This window comes from Diorhabda sublineata, chromosome X, assembly GCF_026230105.1.
Source record: "Diorhabda sublineata isolate icDioSubl1.1 chromosome X, icDioSubl1.1, whole genome shotgun sequence".
In the NCBI taxonomy this organism is placed as follows: Eukaryota; Metazoa; Arthropoda; class Insecta; order Coleoptera; family Chrysomelidae; genus Diorhabda; species Diorhabda sublineata.
The window spans coordinates 32,754,696-32,780,783 of NC_079485.1; the positions used below are offsets into that span (position 1 = coordinate 32,754,696).

The 26,088-nt window shown below is 31.4% G+C and overlaps 1 protein-coding gene and 1 long non-coding RNA gene across 6 annotated transcripts; one reads left to right on the forward strand and one right to left on the reverse strand.

The window, feature by feature from the left end:
* Positions 1-1,399: 1,399 nt before the first annotated feature.
* On the reverse strand, positions 1,400-17,631 carry LOC130451659 (zinc finger MYM-type protein 3). Of its 2 annotated transcripts, none has more exons than XM_056790818.1 (11): positions 16,260-17,549; positions 14,600-14,986; positions 13,922-14,089; positions 12,674-13,868; positions 11,993-12,519; positions 11,665-11,935; positions 11,179-11,429; positions 8,294-8,749; positions 8,096-8,234; positions 7,942-8,041; positions 1,400-1,909 (listed from the first exon to the last, which is right to left on the reverse strand). In XM_056790818.1, the coding sequence occupies exons 1-11, from the start codon at positions 17,133-17,135 to the stop codon at positions 1,735-1,737; spliced, it is 4,545 nt and encodes a 1,514-aa protein (XP_056646796.1). In that variant the 5' UTR covers positions 17,136-17,549; the 3' UTR covers positions 1,400-1,734. The 2 variants fall into 2 exon arrangements, with proteins under 2 accessions (XP_056646796.1, XP_056646794.1); XM_056790816.1 differs by having other exon boundaries at positions 1,401-1,909; positions 11,179-11,438; positions 16,260-17,631.
* Positions 17,632-17,691: 60 nt separating this feature from the next.
* LOC130451660 (uncharacterized) lies at positions 17,692-24,105 on the forward strand. Of its 4 annotated transcripts, none has more exons than XR_008910773.1 (4): positions 17,695-17,846; positions 18,017-18,185; positions 18,479-18,669; positions 20,204-21,382. It is a non-coding gene; the product is annotated as an uncharacterized LOC130451660 (long non-coding RNA). The 4 variants fall into 4 exon arrangements; XR_008910770.1 differs by adding an exon at positions 21,521-24,105 and having other exon boundaries at positions 17,726-18,185; positions 20,204-20,334; XR_008910772.1 differs by having other exon boundaries at positions 17,692-18,185; positions 20,204-24,105.
* Positions 24,106-26,088: the final 1,983 nt, after the last annotated feature.

Genomic DNA, 26,088 nt, shown 5'->3' on the forward strand with positions numbered 1-26,088 from the left:
TCAATCAATAAATAAATTTTGAAACATATTATTTTATACTAGATTTATCAAAATAAGAATTTTTAAAATTTAGACTGCTCCATTTGGGAATGATTAAATTAGACTTATTAATTTGTTTTATTTATGAATATTACCAACGATTCCAGAAATTCTAATTTAATAGATCATTAAAATCATGAATATCGAAATAAAAATTTTTTGTAACTACAATAAAGAAATTGTCATATCAAGCTGAGAAGAGATCCAATGATTCTATAAATTTGATTTGAATGATATGGTTTTTCTGTTAATATTTTGTATTATTGGATGACGTGAATTATATTTTGGATATAGCCCTGATCAGGAATTTATTGTATATAATTCAGTTTTTACCTTATTATCATTGGATATATCTCATTATAAAATGTATATGGTTATTTTTTATTCTTGAGAATCAAATGTATTAAATGTATTCTACTCATATCAACGAAGAATAATTCAAACTGCCTGTCCTAACTTTTCGTAATGTATGGACACATTTAGATTTGTCATTCTACTTTCCAGATTGAATACATTTTTTCTCAATTACATTTTAATATGTTTTAATACAAATATAAGCACTATTTGAAATTTTGTATAATCACTAGCAACCTGCTTATGTTGTTTTTTATTAAAATTATTGTGAATAATATCCATCATCTTCAAATTAAAAGTTTTTATAACTGTACATGCTGAATATTTCTATTCAGATTTCGGTAGTTTATGATAGCTGCACAGACATGAGTCTTATAATGACTTGCCATATTTAAAATTACTGAACATTTTCCCCCGCACTTTACAGAGCCAGCATATCCAGTATGTTATAAAATATAACTTGCTGTTTGACGTTTTCCATCCGTATATTGATATAGAAGCTTTTTATAAATAGAACTTTATAAAACTAAGAATAAAAAGATTACTAGATACATGGTTCCGACTTCCGTCAAGTTTTCCTTGACAGTTGATATTTTTTTTATAATTCGTCAAAAATAAATGATTTGGAATATGTCATTATAATCGTCGATTTCCTATTAATACAATCTTTTTTTTGTTATAAGCTAAAATATTTTTTTCTGGTCAAACCATATATTTATGTGTAGATATTTTTTATGGTAATGCACATAGTTTGTAATATGCGATTTGATTAATAAGTCGCCAAGGCCACAATCGATAATGTGTGTCAAATAGTAAAGGTATAGTCATTCATGACGAAGTTTCTCTTTTTCACCTAAATGGAGTTCATTTCAATATACAAGGCTGATAATTTCATCTGAAGGAGATGATAACAGAGAGGCAGTGATAAATAATGTAATATATAGATGGACTAACTGTTAAAAATTTGATGAAACATCAAAAAATACTCAGGTTTTATAATTTCAATTTAGTGTTTTGTCATTTTTTCTTAAATACCATCAATGCTCTATAAATAAAACATATAAATTATATTACATAAGAATATATTGATGCTTCAATCCAAGTTGAAGTTTTTTATGCTCTTAATAAAATATTCAGATCCAAAATTTAATCAAGTAATGAGATGAAAAATTTCAGGATAAAATAACAAATTCATCAATTACCCGTGCTAAAAAAATTGTGTATATTTACTATTACCCTATACATAATATAACATACGCAGATGAATCAATGTCAAAATAAAGTTGATTACCATTATTTCTCTTTTAACATTACTACACACAATATGAGTTATACATTCACTTAGCTGGTGAGAAGAGCTACATTAATTTCTTTAACCATTTTGACTCTATGAAGCATTTTTTCAAGTGCTTCTCGTGGTAATGGCATTGTAGAATACCAAACTGGGCTGTCTGGCACACAAGAACGTTCTGGCTGAAGATAAAAAACATCATTTCTTGTTTTAACACTTTCGGGGCTAAAAAAAAATAAACAAAATATTATCAAAATCTTGCAAATCAAATTAAACATATTTTTTATTTTGATAATATTCAAAAATAATAGTAATACTGGATCTACAATTGCAATGTAAACCACTACGTCCATAAACTATGTAGATTCCTGACAAAAAATTACAATTATAATACAAGGTTGGGTCAAATGGAACAATTTGTAAAAAATCAAACTGACAAAAAACACTGCTCAGTAGCCTTTTTAGATTAAAGACAAAAATTCAACCAAGACTAGCATGTTGCATATAGAATTGAAATTTGTCTTTTTGTATACTACAATTTCCAAGAATCCTGTCCAATTAATTGTCTCTCAATGCATTATTTTACGATACATATTTACAGATCTGACAGTCAATCTAGTTAATCACAAGGATTCCTTGATCACTTTTGCCAGCCTACAATAGGATAAAAATCAATATATAATAATCTTCATATTTAAAAAGAATCTATGTATTCTATTTTTTATACATAATGAAAAAATTCCCAGATTAACATGTGTAAAACTCAGGGAAATATATTGTCTTATGTAAAATTACAAAACAAAATTAAACATTTATGTCTTTAATAACACTGTTGAGTTCGGATTCTACTCTATAAAAACTGAATGTTTACTATATTTATTAACAAAAGGAAACAATGAAACAAGCAATAATCAGAAACTTATGCTGAAACATATTTAAAGAAATACTATATAGTAACCTCTATAACCATTTAAAATTTTTATGAATCGAGTTATTCTCAATATTCCAAAAACTATACATTTGTGATGTTATATGATCAACAAAAAAATTTAAAAGTCTTAGTTTCGGACTTGAAAACCACAATGTTTAGTTAGATAAGAAGACTCAAAGTCAGTGATAATTTTATAATGTACACTATTTGTTTAGTTAAGACATCATATTTCTTTTAATTTGTTCAATTCAGTATTTTGTATCTTTTACAATACTAGAAATAATTAATAGTAATTATATTTCTCTAAATAATGCAAACAAACCTCAATATTATAATCAAAACTTCCTAAACAAAAGTTATAGACCAATTTTGTATCTGAAGAATTGTATACTAATAATTATGAAAATTAAACTGACGACAAAGAATGGCTTCGAATATTTCGCTCACTCTGTAATAAACGATGCAGAACATAATCAAAATTTTCAGAAAACTTCATAAACAAGTCAAAAGAGATAATAGAAACTAACATTAAAGAACGTACTATTGTATACTGAAATCAACCAAGATTAAATAACACATTATTTGCCAAGGGAAAAAATAGGGTATTCTCGGCAGAGAAATTTTGTTACCCGAGCCTTTCCGCGAGACATATATACAATTTTTTCTCTCTACGAAATGAAAAGTTCGCTATTTTGCCACAATATAAGTTAATTATATCTTTTTTTATCTATTTTTCAATTTAGTAGACATTAATTTTTATTCTAAATTTCTTATTACTTATCCCCTCACCAATTCACTACCACTGAAATCGTTTGAATACATTTTAATACAATTCAGTCGTTTTCAATCTATAATTAAAAAAATATCACTCATCACGTGATTTAAGATGCCTAACAGACTTGGCTTCTTTTGCTTTGACACGCCATTTTTTTAATAAGATTTCTATTTGATTAAGATTATTCTGGAGATTTTGAGATGCTTTTCAAGAGGATGTGGATGTAAATCCACGATTCCAGTGTCATCTGCAAAAGTTGCAACTTTTGTGTCCCTACTGGAAGGAAGGTCTGCGGTATGCAGAAGGTAGAGGATAGGTCCCAGGACGCATCCTTGCGGTACGGCAGCAGTGATGGGATGTAGTGGCGTATATTGATATTGCTACTTGACTAGGAAGAACCTATCCGTCAGATATGACTTTAGGAGGGGAAAAAAAATGTGGTATTTGTTTCTTTATCTTGTAGAGTAGGCTCTCGTGCCAGATCTTATCGAATGCTTCACTAATGTCTAAGAAAGCTGCTGAGAGGAAGGAATTCTTTTCTAGCGCATTTTTGATTTCCTGAACCATTCGACGTACTTACTCTATTGTGCCATGTCTTGCTCTAAAGCCAAATTGATGATCTGGAATATAAGTTTTTTGTTCTCTAGAACTGGGGTTAGTCATGTTAAAAGGAACTTTTCGAATACCTTTGAAATTATAGGTAGTAAGCTTATTGGCCTATATGATGTTAACTCTTCTGGTTTTGGTATCATTATGATCTGCAATAGTTTCCATTGACCGGGATAGTGACTAGACCTTAAAACTGCATCAAAGATCTGTTGTAGCATTTTGAGACCTTTACTTAAAAGTTCTTGTAATATTTTACCAGTCACAAGATCATACCCCGGTGCCTTCTTTGGATTTAAGTTGTTCTTAATTGTATTTTTTATTTCCGTTAGACTGATTTTTTTATCGGTAAGTCCATTTGCAGAAGAGTGCCCAAAAAGTCATTTATCTCTTCCATAGCGGAGTCTGCTTCGTTTGGTTCAAATATTTTCATCAGGTAATTAGCAAAAACTGTTGCCTTTTCTATGCCATTCCTTGCTCATTTTCTGTTGCTATCACGTACTGAAAGGTAAAATTGTTGCGGTCTTTTTAGTTTCTTTGTCGCCTTCCAAAGGGAATAATCTGTGGCTTCAGTGGCAGTTAAAGAGCCTAAGCAGTCTTGGACTGATTTATTTTTGATTTCTAAAAGCAGCTTCTTCAGATTGTTCGTGGCTTTCTTTAATTTGGATTTATCGTTTTCACTTCTCGAACTCTGCCATTTTCTTCGTAACTGTCTTTTTTCAGCTATTTTCTGTCTAATTACAATAGGAATATTAATTGTACTTTCTGAGCGACTATTGTCTGAAGTTGCAGCCCTTGTGGCCTTTTGTATGGCTCCAGTTAGTTGGTAAATTGCTTGGTCTACTTTATCCGACGTTTTTAACGAAATTTATGTTAAAATCTGTAAGTTTACACTTTCTCTAAATTTTGACTAGTCTGTTCTGTGACTATATTGCCTAGGTGGTCTTGTATTTTGTACAGTCTTGCTATGTATGGAAGCAATTATTGGCGAATTATCTGATGATAAGTTTAGAGAAGAATCTATCTGAGTTGGTTAATATTAATACCTTTTATAATCAAAAAATCTAATAAATTCGGCATTTTCTTGGATCGCTGGGCCAGTGCTGAGGTGGTTTGCCACATTAGTTTCCATAGCAGCGAGTAGTTCTCTACCTTTGCTGTTTACTACTCTGGAACCCCACTGGGTATGTTTGGCGTTTCAATCTCCGCCAGTTATGTATTTCCTTCCTAGTGTTTTGAGAAATTTTTCGTATTCTCGTCTTTTGTTATTATGCTTGGGCGGACAGTAGGTAGCTGATATTACTGTTACCCGCATGAGTCTGAAGGCAAATTGTGGTGGCTTATAAGTTTTCTCTTCTGTATGCTTCAGGTGTGCGATGTTTAAGTTTATGTCTAACAATAATAGGGTACCTCCGTGTGCTGTACCCTCTGGGTATTCTGGTATTCTGTAGGATATGTAATATAGCCTGGTATTTTAAAGTAGCTTTCATTTATACTGTGTTTCTGCTACAAACATGATATATATGTCATTATTTTGTATAAATATTTTAATGTCTTGTGCATGTTGACATAAGCCATTGGCGTTCCATTCGGCGAGTTTAATTAGTTGTGCCATTAGGATATTTTATTGACGAGCGTTGAAATAATATTCATCATTGATTTGGTGTGTAATGACTAAATGATTAATATTGGTATACGGGATAAAGTTGTCACAATGTTTGGGGCTGTGGCAGTTGATAATTATGAACTTGTAATTGCGAAACGTACGCCATTGGTTGGTGGTTTGTAAAACATCCAGGTTGAATCATCAGTGTTTCACTAGAGTTAATAATTGTCTGGCTTGGCTGTAAAGTGAGGGCCATCGCCGATGTGTTAAAGTCCATTTCAGTTTTTTTTGTTTATTTAGTGTTATTTATCAGTATAAAATACAAAGAATGAGTTGCTAATTGTTGTGTAGGAGGTACAAACTAGTTTTATCAATTCACTTTTTATCGCGAAATATATTGAAAGAATAACAATTCCATACATTTCGAAATTCAAATGAATAAAATATGTGAAAAACAAAAGGTAAACAATACACACAAAGTAGACATAATTTAAGAACTGATAATGAATTACATTAGGACAAACTTGAAACTGGTAATGGTTACAACGAGAGTTTTGAAGTAATAATATACCTTTAGATTGTTAAGTTTCTCAAAATAAAACTTCCAAAAAAAAGTTAAAACCTAAAAAGATTATTGATGACAGACTTTGAGAAGACTATGAATCACGATTTGACAGCTATTACAAAAAATTATTAGTTGAAAAATAGTTAAATGAATCAGATTGTTACTGCAAAGAATATCATATGTTCAAAAGTTGTAATCAATATTTAGAGTGAATTATTTAAATATTAATAAATTGAATAGAATAATGTTGATTCTAAAATTGAAAGAAATAATAAGGATACTTTTAAAATATTATGTTTTTGTATGGTATACAATACAAGACATTATAATTAAACAAAATATAAATATTAAACAGGGGAATTTTTATATATTATTCAATTGAAATAAATATACAGTAATTGGAGAACTAAAGAAAATACTTTTCCACGAAAAAATAATATGAAAACTAAATACAATTAGGGCATTATATTATTCCAATCAAAATTTTCTCTACGTTAAAACAAAACTAAGAAAAGAAGTTAAACAGATAGAAACCTCAAGGCAATATTTCTATATTACAAAATTTTGTAAAATACTAAACTATAACCTAAAATCAAGAACATTTAAAATCATAAACATATTAAAAGGTCTCAGAAATAATATATTAAAGATAAAGATATAATAGAGGAACATATATTTCACAGCAAAATGAAAAATATATCCATGAAACCAATTTGCAAATATCTATATATGAAAAAATTAATTCATCACTATAAAAGATTACTATCAACATTGTGGCAAAATCAAGAAAATTTAGAAAAAGTCCATATATTAACAGAAAATGAAATAATAACCTACTTAATAACTTTCTACAGTTCTACCCTACACCGTTAAAAATTAATCTGGATTGTCAAAACTTAATTACATTTAAAGATGATATAAATAACTTCATATGCTTTCTGCAAATTGATTTGCACTATTCAGTAATTCAGTAAGTATTTACATATTTACATACAATTTATAAAGAATAAATTCCAAAATTTCCATATACCCATATTAAACCCGGAAACCACAGAACTCTGTCCAATACACCCATACTTGGCCAAAACCACGTAAATAAGTAACGCTCATAAAAGAAGATACTGGAAAACAAGTACTACTATCGACAAGAATTCAAATAAAAAAAAAACTACTGACTCCATTCACTCAAAGTATGCCATTGACATGAACCTTCAAGAACCTATTAGAGTACAAATAACAAATGAAATACCTACAATAAAGGTGTTAACCAAATGTAAGATCAATACTTTGAGATCAACCGCCCATCAATCATTAGAATTTCAGAAAACTGTAAACTTCAAAGCGAAGAAGAAAAATTTTTGAATATACAAATTTTGAACCAAATTTATTTTGAAGGATTCTACCAAATTAGCAAAAAATATCTAGACTATTTGACAAATTGAGGGTTAAAAGACATCCACCATAATTTATACTTTATACACTTTTAGCATTAATTATCCAAATAACTCCCATCATTTTTTAATCTTGAGGATTGAATAGTGACGGACCCGGAAACAGCAATGTTCAGTCAGATAAGAGGATTCAAAGTGCAATTATTTTGTAATATATATTATTTGTTTAGTTAAGATTAAGACTACTGTATGTTCTTCATTATTTGTATATCATATATTTTCTAATTTGTCCCGTTAATCTTAATTTTTTTTGTGAAAATAAATTTTTATCTTGTTTTTCAAAAATTAATTTATGTTAATTTACAATTTATTGTATCACTTACCATTTGGACAAATAAAATTCGTACAATTTTACAGGACATCTTAAAGGATTTTCTTCATTTTCTTGTTGTTCATACACCTTCTTTTTCCTAGCATTATTTTCTGAAAACAATGTAATGAATCAGCTTGAAAGTATAAAAAAGATCTGGAGCTTACGTATCGCACTTTGTGGAGGATAGAACCGCAAAAGTACATTTCTGGAACCAGGTACTTTTGATGCGCCAGGTTGATTGGGATTTCTTTTCCAATGTTTCATAATATGTGAAAAAGATAACTGCATGTGTTCATCAACACTCTAAAAATGGAAACGAGAAGAATTAATTGAAAGAAATCAAAAAATATGTAGATACTTACTGTAAGATTAAAATGTTTTGTATTAAAAAACATCAAAGTACTAAGTAGTACGTGAGGTGAATGAGCACCTAACTGTTTACTCTCCCATAAATGTTCTTCCTCTACTCTAGTTACAATGTAATGAGAGTCGTTATAGAGTACCGAAAACTTCTTAGCGACTTCGTCTAAGCAGTCAGTGAATTTCTCATAGTAAGGATCACAAAATATATTATCAATACGGCCATTTTCAAACAGGTACTGTTGAATGCCAAGACACAAATAGTAAATAGTATCTGGGGCATATTCAGCTCCATTGGGCTTCCTAACTTCTTTAACAAATAGGCAAAGTGAAAAGTTGAGTTCATCAGCAGTGAGTTGGAGAATTTCAGTTTTGAATAACTTCACAAGTCGTGTTTTTTCCAGTTCAGCGTTTTTAGTGGTTACCCACTGTTTCCATGCGTTAACACCAAATGTATACTGAAATGAAGAATATTAAAATCCATTAATCTATAAATTAAGTTGATATCATATATATGTAGAGTGGCCCATGAGTTTTTAGCCTAACATAGGAAGAAAGGACGAAAATCAGAACTGATTATTCATCAATATATTCTACCTTCATTTCCACACACTTTTCAAGACGTCTCACTAAAGGTTCTATGCCACTATAAAAATATGATGCATCTTTATTTCATTGTCGCTGTTAAATCGTTTACTCCTAACTGGGTTTTCAGCTTTGCAAATAAAAAATAGTCAAACAAAGCCAGATCAGAGCTATATGATAGGTGTTCAATCTTAGTGTGTGTGTGTGTGTGTGTGTGTGAGAGAGAGAAATGCTTTATTGTCGAAAAATTATTACAATTTGTAGACAAAAGCTAGTAAAAACTAAAAAAACAAAAATAAATATAACTAAATAGAGATACAAATAAAATAAAATTTCAATATATAAAAGAAAACCACATTGAGCAATACAATTATAGATAATAGTAATAGCTAATAATTACTATATAAGTCCATAGCAAAATTAAACCAGTATGCAGCATGCTCGGTATTAAATTTTATTATTAGAATAGAAGTTGTTTACAATCGAATCATTGCGGAATGCGGAAAAATATGATATCGATTTGATTTCAATTGGCAAGTGATTGTGCATTTTTTGCATTGTAAACTATTGCCCTTAACTAATTCCTAAGAGGATGGCCGTGCAACGAACTTTCTGAAATTGAAGAAGTGTGCTTACGAATTAAGCAAACGGATTCAAAGATGAATAAGGAAGGAAGATTTTTAATTGTAATTTCAAGATTCGCTCAAATTGAGTCGCACCACACGTACCCCAAAAGGGAAGGTGATATGGGAGATACGACTCAATGAGGGCATAATAAACTGTTGGATGGATAAATTCAGTTCTCTGAAAACTGATCTTATCGCAAAACAGGAGGAACTTAATTTTTTAGAAAAAGCGGCAATATGTAACTCCCATTTAAAGGAATTGTCCACAACAAGCCCTAGGAATTTTACAGATTCAACGACGTCAATGGTGGTGTTATTTGATAAAAAAAAGCAGCAATGTATTTTTATATGATAAAACTTCAGTATTAGAAATGTTGAGACAGAGAAGATTAGAATGGCACCATGATTTAAGGGTGATTAGGTCACTAGATATGGTCCTTTGAAGTGCCATGAAATCAAAGATATTACCACTGATGTCTAGATTTGCGACATCATTTATAAACAGAAGACGCAAAATAGGGCCTAGTACTGAGCCTTGGGGCACTCCACATTCTATTGACTTGCAAGAAGACATTCATGTACAGCAGCCTTGGAAAGCGAAGTAGTGTGGACTGGAGCAATGCCATGAAGCAAGGGCACATCTCGGCTGATTTTGTAAACAGAATTATTCTGTTTCTGATTTGTGTTGGTGTTAATCCTTCTGTAGTGAAAAATTTTATGACAGTGCGAAACTTAATTAGAGACGTTTTCAAAACAACTTGACTGAGTGATCGTTCAAGCTATACTACGAGGATGTATTGATATCTAGTTAGCCTAGACCAGTTCCATGCATAAACAAAATATTGCATTACTATAGCAACGAACAAAAACTTAGAAGTGTCAATGTAAAGTTTGACGTCAAAAAAGTAAAACAGAGTTACGCAGTAAATTGGAACAAAAAAAGATGTCCACCGAAATTGTGAAAATCGAAAAATTAAGAGTATCGAGTCATCGTCAAGTACCTGTATTTAAAAGGGTTAAGATGTAAGCAGATGTACGAAGATATGCTTAATACCCTTAGTGACAGTAGAATTATGCTAAAATGGATATCTGAAGCACTGAATATTTCATACGAACGCGTTCATCATATAGTTCAAGTCAATTGGACATGAGAAAAATTGCTGCAAAATGGATCCCCAAATGTTTGGATGTTGACCAAAAGCGTGCAAGGGTAGAAGCATTGCGTTCGATCTGTGCTCGATTTGAAAACGATGTAGACTTCTTAAACTGAATTGTTACTATGGATGAGACTTGGGTACATTCCTACAATCCAGAAACAAAGCAACAATAGATAGAACGGCTACACTCTGGTTCTGCACACAAATCTCATGTGCCATGCAAACAATTCATGATTTGCAGAGCAAGAAACATTTTTTTTTGGAAGTTCAAGAGACGTTGCAGGTTCGCTATAATAAATGTATCCAATTGAGAGGAGAATATGTTGAGTAATAAAATATTTTGTCATTGAAATTTTGTTTGGTTCTATAGTAGGTTAAGAATTTTTCAATATATCCTCATATAATAAAATGGATCAAAGCAGGAAGTTGAAACTTCGTGTAAAGCTTGTTACTGATGTGTACTAATTGAGGTCAACTCATGGACCATACTATGTGTTTCACTCACTATAGTGAGTTTACCTTGAGACACATATTTGCATCAGGCTTCTCTGCAGGTTCTGGTGGTGGTGGAGGTTGTTGTACTTGATGATGTTGCATCATGGGCATGTCGACTTGATGATGGGACATTCTTCTTCCTCGTTTAGCTCCACCTCTCGATTGTCGCATGCCTCTCTTCCTACCTCTTGCAGAAGGACTTCTATCAATCATATGATGGTGCAGAGGTTGAGGATCATCAACATTCTCATCTTGATTGTGATGCTGTTCACCACCTTGTGGTGCTATAGAAAAGTAGATTAGAGTTCTATGGACTAATTTACGAAGCGTCTTAGTAATGTCAATTTTTTTGTAAATATCCAATCTAATATATTCAAGAATTTTTACAAAAACTGTACCACAGAATTTTAACTTGCCATTACTAAAATCCTCTTTGTATGTTAATTTCAATACAATGTTTACATCCAATTCATAATTTAGAACATATAGATCATTAAAGCATTCAGAAACCTGTTATTGTATTTGCAGTTAATGCTCCTTCTAGATCTACAGCGGGTTCATCTAGCTCTGTAGCCATTTTAAGAGCCATCTGTAACATGTCATCTCCAAAAGTATTACTATGATCTACTGGTTCAGGACTATAGCTGTCTTCTGGACCTCCACTATCATCAACATCGCTTTCAGAATCTGTTATATCGTCTTTCTTTTCTTCAGCAACCATTTCTGCCATCATAAGAAGTTCAGCTTCATATGGATCAGTGGGTATCTTAACTTGAATTTTCTAAAATGAGTGTGATTGGCTCTTATCAATTTTAATGATATAAAACATCAACTTTACCTTAATCTCTTTCATAATTCCTGCAGCTGAGTTCCTGGTAGTAGGAATAAATATAGGAATAGGTATTGGTACAGGGATAGGCACAGGAACAGGTGTTGGGGTGCTGTACATATGCATGGGAGTTGGTACATAAATGGGAACTGGTACTGGTATAAGAATCTTCTTTGCTTCTCGTTCTTCAGTCTGCACTTCTTGATCCATCACTGTAGGTTTTGCAGTTATACCTTTATTCAATTTATGAGTATAACACATTGTACTAACATTTCTTTGTTCTGGTAGAGGTGCTGGTCTAACAATAAAATGATGTTTGATTTGAACTTGGAATGGTATTTCAGAAAATGAGTTTATCACTTGTGGTGTGGAATTTATAACTGGTGAACTAAGAGAACTTTTAGATCGAGTAGATCGACTGTTGATAGGAGTGAGGCTAGGAGGAACTGTTGAAGAATTGCCTAATGTTCCATTCGTGTTTGCAAGACTTTGAACACTTGTAATCATTGGAATAGGCACAGCATCTCCAGGAACAGCTGTAAATGATTTTTTATTACAGCAATTAACTTATTTATTATATTCTATTCATTTTATGTAAACCCTCTAAATTGGAAAACAGTATTCATACCTTTAACAGCCATATTTATTTTATATTTATTATTAAACTTAAAAAGAGTAATAAAGGCTTACCTGAGTCAGATCCATGGAACTTTTTATTTTTTCTGGGAATTCCTGTGGGAATAGGATATTCTCCACTGTTTACAGCCAATAGTTGTTTGGGGTATTGATTTTGAAAGTTTATAACACAGTTATAAGAGCAGAAATTCCTTACTGAAGAATCTGACATTGATAAGTGATACATGGCATGTGTGGATTTCTGACAAAAATTGCAACAATCTTGTCTTAAATTTGTCTCTATAGACAATCTGTATAAACCAAGGCAGTTTACACTGCACATATTTATCACGGATCCCACTTTTGAATATCTTCTAATCATGTCAAAATTGTATTTTTTCACTTTGCACCAACTACAAGGTACAATCTTTCGATGAGAAATAATGTAAATATTTTCACAGCTAGTCGAACAAAAACTATGTTGAACATTATCATAATACATTGTATGTTTTTCCAAGATAGATTTTGGAAAATGTCTACGGCACATAGCGCACTTTCCTGGTGAAATATTATTAACGAAGCAGAAAGCAACAAAGCATGGTTCCCCACAAAAGTAATTGGGAATTCCATCCAATTCAAACTGTATGGAAATTGTTTTTTCAGTTTTACAAACTGAACAAATTGTTCCTGGGAGGACTTTTGGAGGTTTATCATTTGTCATAATATCATATTTTTCCATACATGCTTGAGAACAGAAGTCTTTAAACTGGCCTTTATCACCAACTGGTGCTAAAAATCCTGTACCGGTACCTGAGGTGTCTTGCTGGCAGTATGAACAAACTTTTAATCCTTTTTTATATTTTTCAAGACATAAACTTGTACAGAACTGACGTATGTCATTCCCAAATCGCACGCAATATTTCCCAAGTGAGTTAGATTTTACATCCCCTTTACAATTTGAACAATAAGAGCCAGTGTCTTTTTGATACTTTGTCAAACAAAATTCATTGCAGAAATCCATAATTTCCCAAGTCAAATTTTGTACAATATCATTTGTTTCTTTATTACAAGCTGCACATCTTCTGATAAATGAAAGAGAAGGGGGGTCTTTAGAAACACCACTAAAATCTTTAACTCTTAAACTACCATCTTCCCAATTTAAAGCAACCTTATCCTCTTGATTACTTTTAAAGATAGTTAAGCAATTATCATCACATAGATATTTTGTTTCTTCATCTTTCATAGAACAGTAATATTTTACTTTTCTTTTCTAAAAAATATTATATATGAATTGGCAAGTCTCTTATTTTTAATTATACTTACCAATTTACATTCATTACAAATTTGCAAATCATCTTTCTCATATTTGTACACAACAATGGGTGAGTTATTGTGATCTGAAGGACTGATTATATCGTTGAATTGTGACTGAGCACTTGCTTCTCTGATATCACGAAGAGGTGGAATAGATGAAGCGGCTTCTTTTTCAGCCTAAGAAACCATTGAGACAACAGAAAATTAATAAACAAATGTTCTTTCTATTCAATAATTACATTGTAAATGTTTACTCTCAGAGAACAAATAAAAATTATATAACAATATTCTAAGGTTAACAAAAATACTTTGGCATCATCTTTCAATTATAGTTTAGAGAAATTTAATTTTCTACATGTATTATTGTTAGCTTAGGTTAGGTTAGGCACTATTTGAATCGAGAGAATTACAAAGTTGTATCCATAAACAAACACGTGAATAGATTTAGTTCTGAAAATATATTCTGAAGTGGTTAAAGAAAAGTAACAGAAAATAAAGAACTTTAGAAATAGAATTTGATAGTTAAATTAGTTGTATAATGTCCTAGACCTACATGGATTGGAGAGCACTTTAATCTTAAAAAAGAAAAATAATGTCTATTGGGTATTACTTTTATCTATTTGTTATGTTCAATTGTACTTTATATTGCATAATCAATTATTAAATAAATTACAAAATGAATATTACCTGAGATATAACTCTTTCTGTATCAGGTATTATACACAATTCAGCATCTGCACCTTCCCTGTTTTCATTACTATCTAAGAGATCAGTGTGAAAATTTTTACTTGTAGCAGACACTTCTTCCTTTTCATTTTCATTATCAACTACATTTTCACTAAAATTATTGCTGCTGCATTTTGACATATTTGAAGTAGTTTTCTGCGATTGCTTCTCTTCGTTATCATTTGGACTCTCTAAACTGTTTTCTGTTTCAATGACATTTTGTTTTTCTTCTACTATATCATCTTTTTCTGTATCATCTATGTTTATGACATCAGTACTTTTTTCTTCTGACAATAATATTTGATTTGCAGAAGTAGTTGCTTCCAACGGTTTTTTATTTTGTTTTTCCTAAAAAATATATTTTGGAAGTTTGGAAGCTAAGAAATCCAGTGTCCAGTTGGAACATTCACAGTTCCAATTTAATTAATTAAGAACTCACTATCAATTCTATAAAGAACCTCATTCTTTCGGATTCTCTCAGTGCTCTAAAAGTCATACCAACCACCTACTCAGACCACTCCACTATTTCTAAAATCTGAGAGGAACTTCATTTTACTGAACAAAACTGTTGTTTTCATTATTCCATCCCCAATTGAAATCCATGGTAACGAAAAGCAGATAAATATGGCACAGAAGGCGCAAAAAGTGACATAATGGAGTTAGTTATTTACATCATAGTGAGTTTGGATATAAAATCCAAAATGAAGTGTGTCAGAAGACCAATGGACAAGTATATTAAATGAAGTAAAAAAGTCAAAAAAGGCCTGGTCCGTGTTACCTAAAAATCGACGAAACCAAGTGCTGCTAACTCGACCTCGCCTAGGCCACAACCAGCTAACACACGGCCATCTTATCAGCAAGAATCCTAAACTAAAATGCAGCTACAGCAATGAAATACTTCCTTTGAAACACTTACTTTCTCAGTGTCCACAATTAAGAATGCAAGGGCATCAAGCGCAACTTCCTTCTGACAAACTATCAGACCCTAGGATCCTAATGTGATGTGCATAATTTGAAAGACTTTTTAACATAGATCAATGCTCAGAGACTCAGTTATATATTCATATAGATTTAAATTAGTTTATGTATAAAATACTATTTGCAAACCTTAATGATGTTAATGACCCATGTGGTTGATTGGTCGATGCATAATTTCAAATAAAAAAATTAAAAGAATTATGTCAACAAGATATGTTCTTGCTTACCCATAAAGTTGTAACTGCCTTAATAGAAGATTTATTCTACAAAAATTTTTAAGCAACTCTTTTGGTCAGTACTTCCCCAAAATGTTTCATCCTCATACATGAATATTATATATATGGTTATTTAATTTGGTTTAAATGAATCTGAATCAAATTTCATTCAAATAAGTCCAGTGAACAATTTTACCAATAAATACACCATAATGTCTTTAGAAATCAAGTTTATAACAGTAAAAAATATTTAATATTATTGACACAATTATAATTTAAATAAAAATTTTGAAATGCCATAAGATGTGTTCAAAATATTTTGGGTATATAACATCCATAACATAGAAAAATAAGTACTAATACAATGAAAATAAATTGAATATATTCTTTTTGTACAAAAATATATATTACATTAAAAACAGAAATACCTGAGTGGAAATACTTTCTGTATGAAAATCCATGATTTCAAGTTCTCTGTCTGAATTAGTATCAGATGTACCTGTAGCAATTTCACTATCAGTTGTCAATTTTTCTTTATCAGGTTCTAGATCTGGAAAACTTTCACTTGGAATTTCTGATAGATCTTCCAACATTGTTAATCCCGGACTTTGTTCTGCAAGTTCAATACCTTTATCTTTCGATGAGTTCTCAGAATGAAAAGTATTTATTTCTGATTCATGTAAATCATTGGAAGGATTGGAAGTTTGGTGAAATTGTTTTTCTATAATTGATTCTGGAATAACACAACTTTCTATAGGTTGACTATTTCCTTCACAATTATTGTCTGAATGTAATGAACCATCTGGACCTGCACATGTATTTTCAATAACCTCACTTACAGAGTCTCTGGTTATAAAACTACTACTACTAGTAATATCAGAAGTATTGAAATTTTCAATCACATTTTCACTACAATCCATTCTTTTCTCTGAGTTTTCATCAACTGTTCCACTATTAATTATATTCTCAATAGAATCACCAGCAGAACTACTATTTTTTTCCAATTCAGATTCTATATTTGGAGAACCTATGTCCAACTCTTTATTATGTACACTGGAAGATTCTTCTGTTTTCTGATTCATAGTTGTATGTAACATGTTAGATTCTAAACCAGTTTGGAGATAATTCATATTTGCTATATTTTCACTAATTACACCCATCTGATTATCACTATTTACACTAGAAATTTTCTGATATTCAAGTTCATTCAAAACATCATTTTTAATCATATCTGATGTACCCATGGGAATACTATTGGCTACGTCCTCGACCGTTTTCAGGGCTTCACTGTTATAGTCTTCCATGCTGAAAATTTTGTATCACACTTTTAAATCACCAGATCTTCAATTTATACTCTTAATAGTATAATATTAACAGTCTTATAATCAACACAATGATATATTTTCATTTTAAGCGAGACTATTGGTAACAAAATTATAAAAAACATGAAAGCTAGCTCCCTTAATCTTATGATTGATAATCCGCGGCTTTTTCTTATTGTTTGATTTATCTTCAAATTATGTTCTCCATGGTATATTTTTCACATATACTTATAACTGTTGCCAATATATTATAAGATGCCATTTGTTATGTTATGAGAATATTCAACTTGTTACAATATTCTAGCATAGTTTTTGATAATCAACTACAAAATTATTCACTTTTCGTTAAACCAAGCCATATAATGGTGGACATGAAAATAATCAACTAACATTGGTACCAACTGCTTGTATACTTTTATTGCCCATCTCACTTTTATACTAGACAAAATTACTTTATCTCACTTCGGAACCAGACTGTAAACTTATATGGACTTGGAGGCTTATTGGAAACTACGATATGGAATCAAGTAGATCACCTATCAGTTGATTCCGGATCTTAGATCAGACATTATTATCGAGTTCTAATCTAAAACCGCAACTACAAAACTTTTTATTTTTATTGTTAATTTATAATTAAATTTTTTTCATGAATCGGACATGTAACAGATTTTAAGTGCAATTATCAACAAACAGGTATTTTATAACTATAAACTATTTTTATATCGGAAAGCCTGAAAGCTATATGAATCGCAAGCCTCTGTAGTCTGCCAATCACACTGTTTATAAGAATGGATAAAAAATAACCAAGCACAGAAATTAATCAGTTGATTGCTTTTATTCTCTAACTTATCTGTTATATACAGGTCTGGAAATAAAGTCCAATACGCTCTATTAGTGTGACGTTACCTAAATTGATAAGTGAAATCCTATATCTAAATAAACTTTGAGTCTCATTTAAATTACATTGTTCGTTAGTCTACTGTTGATTTTGAGGATTTCTAAGTGTTTTTAAACAAAACTATTTTTAAAAAAGTAAGTAAACGTGCATATTTTATCTAAAAATTATGAAAAAGTAACTCTCAACTAGGAAATATAAATACAATTATCTATTTCTTCATTTTATAGATTATATCATTATTTGAAACTTATTTGTAAATCTAAATAAATAAAAAATACTTTGTATTATTAAAGTCTGGAAGAAATAATCTTTATTCTAAGACTTTGGGCCTTTCGTGAAAATTTATTACAACTTTACTCAGATATCTACTTACAACTTTCTTCACTAGGTTTTATGTTAGATTAACATATTTTCTTTTTTTTTTCAGTAGCATCGAAGCACGTTAAATCTTTCTGTTATAGTTGAGTTTTCCGAGGAAAATATGGCCCAACTTCAAAAAGGTGAAAACTCTTATGAGTAGTTATGTTGAAAAAAATGCTGTTTGAATGTGAAATATCCTCTGTTTTAACTCAAGGAGAAGTTGGAGCAGGCATAAAAAACAAATCTTATAAATTGGAGGTATATTTTCAAACAGAAGTAAGCTTGTAATAAAACAAAATAAAGGATATAGGTAAATGTTTGGTCCAAAAATAAAAACTTTTATGTTGACTGTGATTATGGAATTGTTAATGTCCAGTGTTTTTGTCCAAGAGGATAAGCAGTTTTTCACCATATGGCTTTGTGTCTACATGCTCACTATAATATCAGTGTGACTGATAAAGCAAGTAAGTGGAATCAGAAGAAACCTTTAAATAGTGAAGAAGTCGAAGAACTTTGTGATATATAAGCCAAAAAGAATGGATACATGGCTGTTGGTAGACAAGCCACAGGTACTGAAATTATTGGCTTTAAAAATAGCTTAGGACATACCAATCCAGTAGGGTTTACATTGTATTTGATTTCTGAGCCCTCAGTCAAAACAAATACTTTTCCAGATATCCAGAAAATTATTTTTTCTGAGAAATATTCTACATCTGGCAATGAAGAACTCCTTAAAAAAGCCTGTGAAGTAATGAACAAAACAATAAAAGAAGAGGAGCAACTGAAAAGAGGCCAATCACAAAAGGAGAACTGGCTCAAAGCCAGAAAGTATAGGCTGACAAGCAAATTTGGTTTGATTATTGCTGCTCGTAAAAGAAACTAGTTCTTGAAATCATTATTTTCAAGCCTTTTTGAGGGATATGATTTAAGTGGTATTCAGGCTATTGAGTGGGGAAAGATCAAACAAGTAGCTTTTTGAGGGCAAATCCAGATAGATATATTAACAGTACCTGTCATATTGAAGTAAAGTGCCCTTTTAAATTTAAAAAAAAGACAGTTTAATAAGTGTTTTAAAGGAATAGAATTATATTATGTATTTTTATTATTATAATTCTGAATCTCTTAAAATTTACAGAAAACATTTACTATTTGGAAAGTATGCATGAATTTGCCTTATTTTTTACCCCTGAATGCATTAGAATAAAAAAATCGGGTAGTTGTATTTAAAGAAATAAAGATATTTGATATTTAAAAAGTTAATCTTTGAAAACTTTTTATACACACCCTGTATAGATGAAAACTCTTACAACATAGATTCGAATACGTCTGACCTTGCTAAAAGCAGCTGAATAAAAACCATTTTCATATCTTCGAGGGAATCCTCGTAAAAAAATAATTTATAAGGGTCTGCAGCAGTCAAATTTTTTACAAAAACAGTAACTCAAAAAGTATGCATTTGTCGAAATAAAATATCACATAGATTTCAAAAATGTATTAATCTACAGGGTGTTCTATTCAAAATAACAAAGTTATTTTGTCACTATAAGTATTTTGCCATATACAGATAGTTTTAACTCGTCGTGGGGTACCCTTACTATAATTTAGTTTTCAGAAACTTCTTTTATTTCAATTATCATTGAATAAAAACTGTATGGAATATGTCATATTTTATAGTAATCGTCGGAATTAAAAAAATTTTAATCTCAAAAATGTTTTTATGTTAATTTTATAGTTAAATCTGAATTTCAATAGTACTTAATGACTATATTGATTTATTCAATTTTCTTTCCAGTTTGTTAATTCTCTTGAACTTTAAACATGGATGAAATTTCTCAAGATTTGGATATTGACTTACATACTGAAACATTACTAATGCGAACTGAACAGTTAGCGAGGTTGGAAAGTGAAAAAATAACTGACAAGGTAAATGGTACACGAACAAATTGTTGTTTTCAAAAAACTATATTTCAAGTCAACGTACAACTAAACACAATGCGATTATTACTGTACATCTTTTAAGAAAATCATGTTCCTGAGTTAATCTTCATCTAAGTGTTGGAAGGAAGCAAGATTTTGTTCACCACATAGTCCTTAATTAAATTTGATTTGTTTATTACTATTTAACTGGTGTTTATTATTCTAGTTTAGTCCTAGTAAGTTTTGTAACATGCAAGAACGTGCTAGATAATTTTTGGACCTAGACATTTGTGAAGTTCGTATACGAATTTTTTTCGTTATCGAACTATCAGTTGAAACTCGCGCCGTTTCCATTGAATTAAAAATACCTCGACGTACCGTGGACTGCAACGTAAAAAAATATGCAACCACCAGGAGCTTTGGCGATATAAAACGTTTAGGATAGCCTCGAAAAACCAAAACTGCTGAAGATAAACGTATTGTGTTAATTAGTAAACGTCTCACAGGCCCAGAGACAACAGCTCAGATCAACGAATCTAGAGAAGTACTACGACAGTGAAAGCTTCCCTTTTTTAAGAGTAGCAGTGAAGAAACGCCAAAATAAAATGAAGAGGTTGCAATGGGCTAAAGAACATATTGCACGCATGAAGAGTGGGAGAGAGTTTTACGGGTCAGATTCAGATTTTTTTTTTATCTAAGGGATTTGTGATAGTGACACTTTACTGCTGACTGCGCGAGAACTTTTCTCACTTTGATTAATTGAAATTTATGATTCCGAGGAGAAGACTTAAGTCAATCACGTGCAAAGAGCTACCGCACTGATGACCAGAGACAGATCAAGAAAATATTCGTATTGTTATGTCAGAATTGTGAAAAGTCATAAAGGGAAAATCGATTTTAAACGTTTACAATTTCCGGTACGTCTGGCCGGTGCAATGACTATAAATAAATCGCAAGGCCAGTCGTTGGAAGTCATTGATACCGAGTATTTTCTTTTTATTTGTTTTAATAAAAAAAGGATCCATTTTGTTTGTTTTGAGTATATTTTATACAAGTTTAGGCCTTTTATTTATCGAATGAGGCAGTACGAAGTCTATCAAGTCAGCTAATATTTACTATAAGCAAGTTGTGATACTTTATAATCAGATTGTGTATTAATATGAAATGGTAACCGTTGACTTGTTAATTGTAGGTGAACTAGAAAACTTACAATGTTCTCAAAAAACTAATTGTTGTCCGAGTGACCAAACGAGCTGGAACTTGCAGCCATCACTCACCAGTAAGACAACTCTGTGCTTACCAAACCTGTATCTGACCATATTTCTATGAAACTTCTCTATCCCAATATAAAATTTTCAGGAGTGGTAAACAATACGCACATGACTGTGAAAACGGTGAAGAAGAAAATGACCTTAGTCGGGAAAACTATTATTCAGAACAAACAGTTAACTGTAAAGCTGGTTCTTCAGGCATTTGTGGTTGTAAATCTCAAGTTAGTCTTCACAATTTTGAAAAAATCGATATCATTCGAAAAACTGTATAAATTTACTAATAGTTTTGTTTTGCTGTTTAAGGTATGGATCACGTCCCAGACTCCATGTCAAAATCAACAAAAATAAAATGTTTATTCATCTTCTTCTTTTTTCCATAATAGGTTTATTCCTTCTTCAATATATCTCCTAACCCTGACACTAAGTTGTCATTCCACCTCTTCCGTGATCGATTTCTATTCGACTCCCAGTTCGATTTTTATGTTGGTTCCCATTGTATTTTACGCTGTGACACAAAAATCTGCCTGAGAATTTTCAACTTTGTGGTCTCCAAAAGCCGCTTCGTTTTTTTTATCTTTCCGATGTAGAAATCTGCTGTTGCTTTGTAAATTCGTGCTTTTATTTTATGTCTTGGGTGTTTATCCCGCCATACAATGTTCTGAAGACATTCTGCGAACTAATTTGCTCTGACTACTTCTCTTACATCGCATTCTACGTGTCCATAATTGGTTATGTCAATTTTAAGCTATTTGAATATACTAGTCTAAAAAACTTGACAAGTTGGCCGTTTCGCCTGGGTAGCTCACAAAATATTTATTCTCCGATTGTTAATGTGCCAATCTTGTGTTTCAATTCGGTTTACAACGTTCTTCGACATCTTTCTGCTATAGATCTTCTGTTAGTTTCTCCAGCTTCTTCTTAGTCTTCCTCTTCTCCTTTTCCCTTCTGTTGTCCACTATAAGACCTGTTCTTTTGCATTCTTTTTACATGTTCATACCATATTAGTTGTTTGATTTTGTTGTTTTCAGTCGTTCTTCAAAAGAGAACACAACTACTTTCCCGGCTAATGCCTCGACGAATATTGAATTACATCTCCTCTGAAGAGCGTGATATCAATCGACCTTTTTGCCGATATAAACATCCCCATGAACCATGACTAGTTTCGACGTTATTACGTCTAATCAGAGTGGTTTAACAACTCTCGTTCAGGCTTCAGACCCAAACTGAAGACAACGTCAAAGAGCGTTGCTATTTGGGTCGCGTTGTCCAGCATTCTCAAGCGAACGCTAATTGGCGCCATCCTCACTTCCAACTACGAACCACTGGTCAGGTAGAAATCTAGCGTAGTCGTCGATAATAGAATGTTTAACTACATGAACCAAATAACGACGCTCTTTGACGTTGTCTTGGGGTCTCAAGAGTTGTTAAACCACTTTGACGAGACGTAATAACGTCAAAACTAGTCAGTAGTTGCAAAGCTCTCCTTGCAACTAGGTTTTGACCAATCTCTAATAACTCATACATTTTCAAAATTCCAAAATTAATCAACAGATTGGCACAGCCAAAAAGAAAATCGGCCTTTGCATGTACAATCTCGAGAAGAACTAGAGCAACTTGCTTTGGCCGAAGCAAAGAAGTAGGTGATGTGATTATTGAAAAAACATGATTTTTACTATGTTTTATTTTATTAATTCGAAATTATTGTTTACTGTTCTTCAAAGGAGAAAACAACTACTTTTCTGGCTAATGCCGCGACGTACATTGAATTACATCCTCAATGGCTCGCATTAGCAAGGAGATGATTGTGACCACTAACTATTTTCGACGTTATTACGCGTGATCGGTGTGGTATCTTCAGAAAAGATCTAATTCAATATTCATCGAGGCATTAGCCAGGATATAAATATTTATTGATCTCATTGCTTTATTACAAACTTGTAGGCAGATTTGAGGATATTCTGGAGTAAATATTTCTAAATCCCTAAAGTGCCTTTGTATCATTTATATCATCCAGAAACTTGAGATACTCATTTTTCTCTTCTGACTGACTCGGATAGTCTCAATGTATCTCCAAGTTTTTTTTAAGCCTATTAGTGCCTTGAGGGCAGGTGTTAACCAGGGAGCTGGGGGAGTAATTACTTAAACTGTTCTTAGAGGTAAATACATCACCATTGTGTTTATCCTCCAAAGTAAGGAAGAAGACTTGAAAAATAATGGTCCAAAGATCTGTGACTAACTTAACACAGTCATCGCCGTGGGAGTCACCAGGCACATTTTATGTGCGTTTTATTATTTTGGGTGACCGGCATGACCCCTTTGTATGTTCCTGTAGATTGGCCTGAATACATATTTTAGAAACATGATAATATAGGTTCCTATAGTAAAATATGCATTGAAAAAATAACATTTTTAATATTCTTTCATAAACGTTACAAAAATAAAAAAAGCTTTAATGTTAGACTACTACAAACATATTTACATGAACAGAAATAAATGTTTTGATCAATAACGATGTTTTTGTTGAAACACAACAAACAGTAGTGGGGTTGGGAAGGGCATTCAGGATAGTAAATTGCTACTTTTTTTGTTTTATTTTTTGCGTACTTTCTGTCATGGCTTATCACGTTGTTGTGATAACATGCATTACACTACTTTCTAGTCATCCTCACTGGACCATCTTCACGTTTCAGCTCATGCTTAATCTGTCTGGATCTTGAAATAGTTGCTATTTTTGTGTGACTTGTTTCTGTACAAAGATAAGACAAGAGTGCTTTTCTGAAATCAACCACAGATATTTTTTTGTCTCTCACTACCTAAATACATTTTCGTTGAGTCAGATGTGTGCCCAGCAGCGTGTGACCGATTCGGCTCAGTGTAATGAAATTATTCCAGTGGCGAGTGACCGCCTATTAAAAATTTTTTTTTTTTTGGAAAAAAGTATACAAATTATGAAACATTCATTTTAATTCACCTTCCAGATCATAATAAATTTAAAATTGAGTATTACCATTTTAGCCATTTCTAGGATGACGAATGTGTTAATAGAAGTGGATTGTAAATTTGTAAAGAAAAAAAATATAAAGAAATGACGTAATATTATTTTGTTGAATGTTTAGTTTAATGAAACCTACCCAAAATTATATCCGATATATCTGCTCTTATCCTGCAAACTGAATTTCTTGCTATTTTATTATTCTTTTTATGTTTGGGTGATGCCCTCTTGATAAGTAAAACTTTTGATTCTTTATTATCTTTGCATGCTTTAGCTAACCAAAAACTCAATTGCCCTTTACCTACACCAAATTCATTATAACAACTTGCAGGTTTCATCCTTCCATATTCTGTAATTAATCCCAAACTGGATGAAATTTATTTTAGATGTTTTTTAGTTTTAAATCCATACTCAGGTTTCAACATTTCATCTTCTAATAATTTATGATTTGAAAAATGTTCAGCGGCAATGAAGTTAGTTATTGATCACTCCCAATAACTTTAATAAATAAATAAAAATAAAATTTTATCATTAATAAAACATTACCACATTACTAATTAATATCTGCTACTTACAAATATGTTTATATATTTGTTACAAACAGTATCAACTTTTGAAATAGTTTTCAATAGTCGTCTTCCGGAAATGTAGATAATAGTTTATATGAATTATCATCTTCTGAATCTGCATAATTAACTCATTGGAAATATAGGGATCTGTCAGCAGGGTCTAGCATTACATATTTTTAAATGTTTTTTCAAATTATGAGCATAACAAGTGTGTTTGTCATCCTATTACCATTACTCACTACAATAATTATTAGCTTAAATATTATCTTAAAATTAAATAACATTACATATGTAATTTAAGAAGCTTTAAACGTTTAATTATATAGTGAGTGACACTCTTCACATAAACATAACCTACAAAATGTCTTCTTTTTATTCTGTGATGTTGGACTAAATCCATAGACTATCTATCCAGGGAGTTATAATTGTAATTATTTCCCAACTTTTGTTTATTAGACCATTTTATATATTTTACGTGATGAGTCGTATCAGTTGAGGTTTGTCTCGTTTGATAGGAAAGCAGTTAAATATAACAGGTAAAAATTGGTATCGGTATTATCAATTTTTGATAAAAAGAATTGCAGGTATATGTACTTTGAATTGTTTGCTGTTAAATGATCACGTACCTAAGACCGAGCTAATAGCAAATATTCTATGTTCAATCTACCAATAACGTTGTGGCACACAGAACATTCAACAGGGTATGTTCCATATATGTAATACACATATGTGTTCTATGTTGTGGCACTACTAACGATTTTTTATATATTATAGGATAAGATATTAACTTGAATTGGGATGGGTAACCCAAACAATGGAAATCGAACCACAATCCAAATGATTTTCATAGCCGTAACTTAAAAATTGTGTCAGATTCAAAAGAAATTTAGAATAAAGGTGCAATTTTATATTGATGCAATATTAATGA

Bases quoted from the DNA above. Each gene is read 5' to 3' on its own strand.
- LOC130451659 (XM_056790816.1), bottom strand. From the start codon at position 17,135: ATGGAAGACTATAACAGTGAAGCCCTGAAAACGGTCGAGGACGTAGCC. The intron at 14,987-16,259 runs GTATTTCTGTTT...TATATTTTTTAG, and splicing joins CAGAAAGTATTTCCACTCAG to GAAAAACAAAATAAAAAACC. The intron at 1,910-7,941 runs GTAAGTGATACA...ATTTTTTTTTAG, and splicing joins GAATTTTATTTGTCCAAATG to CCCCGAAAGTGTTAAAACAA.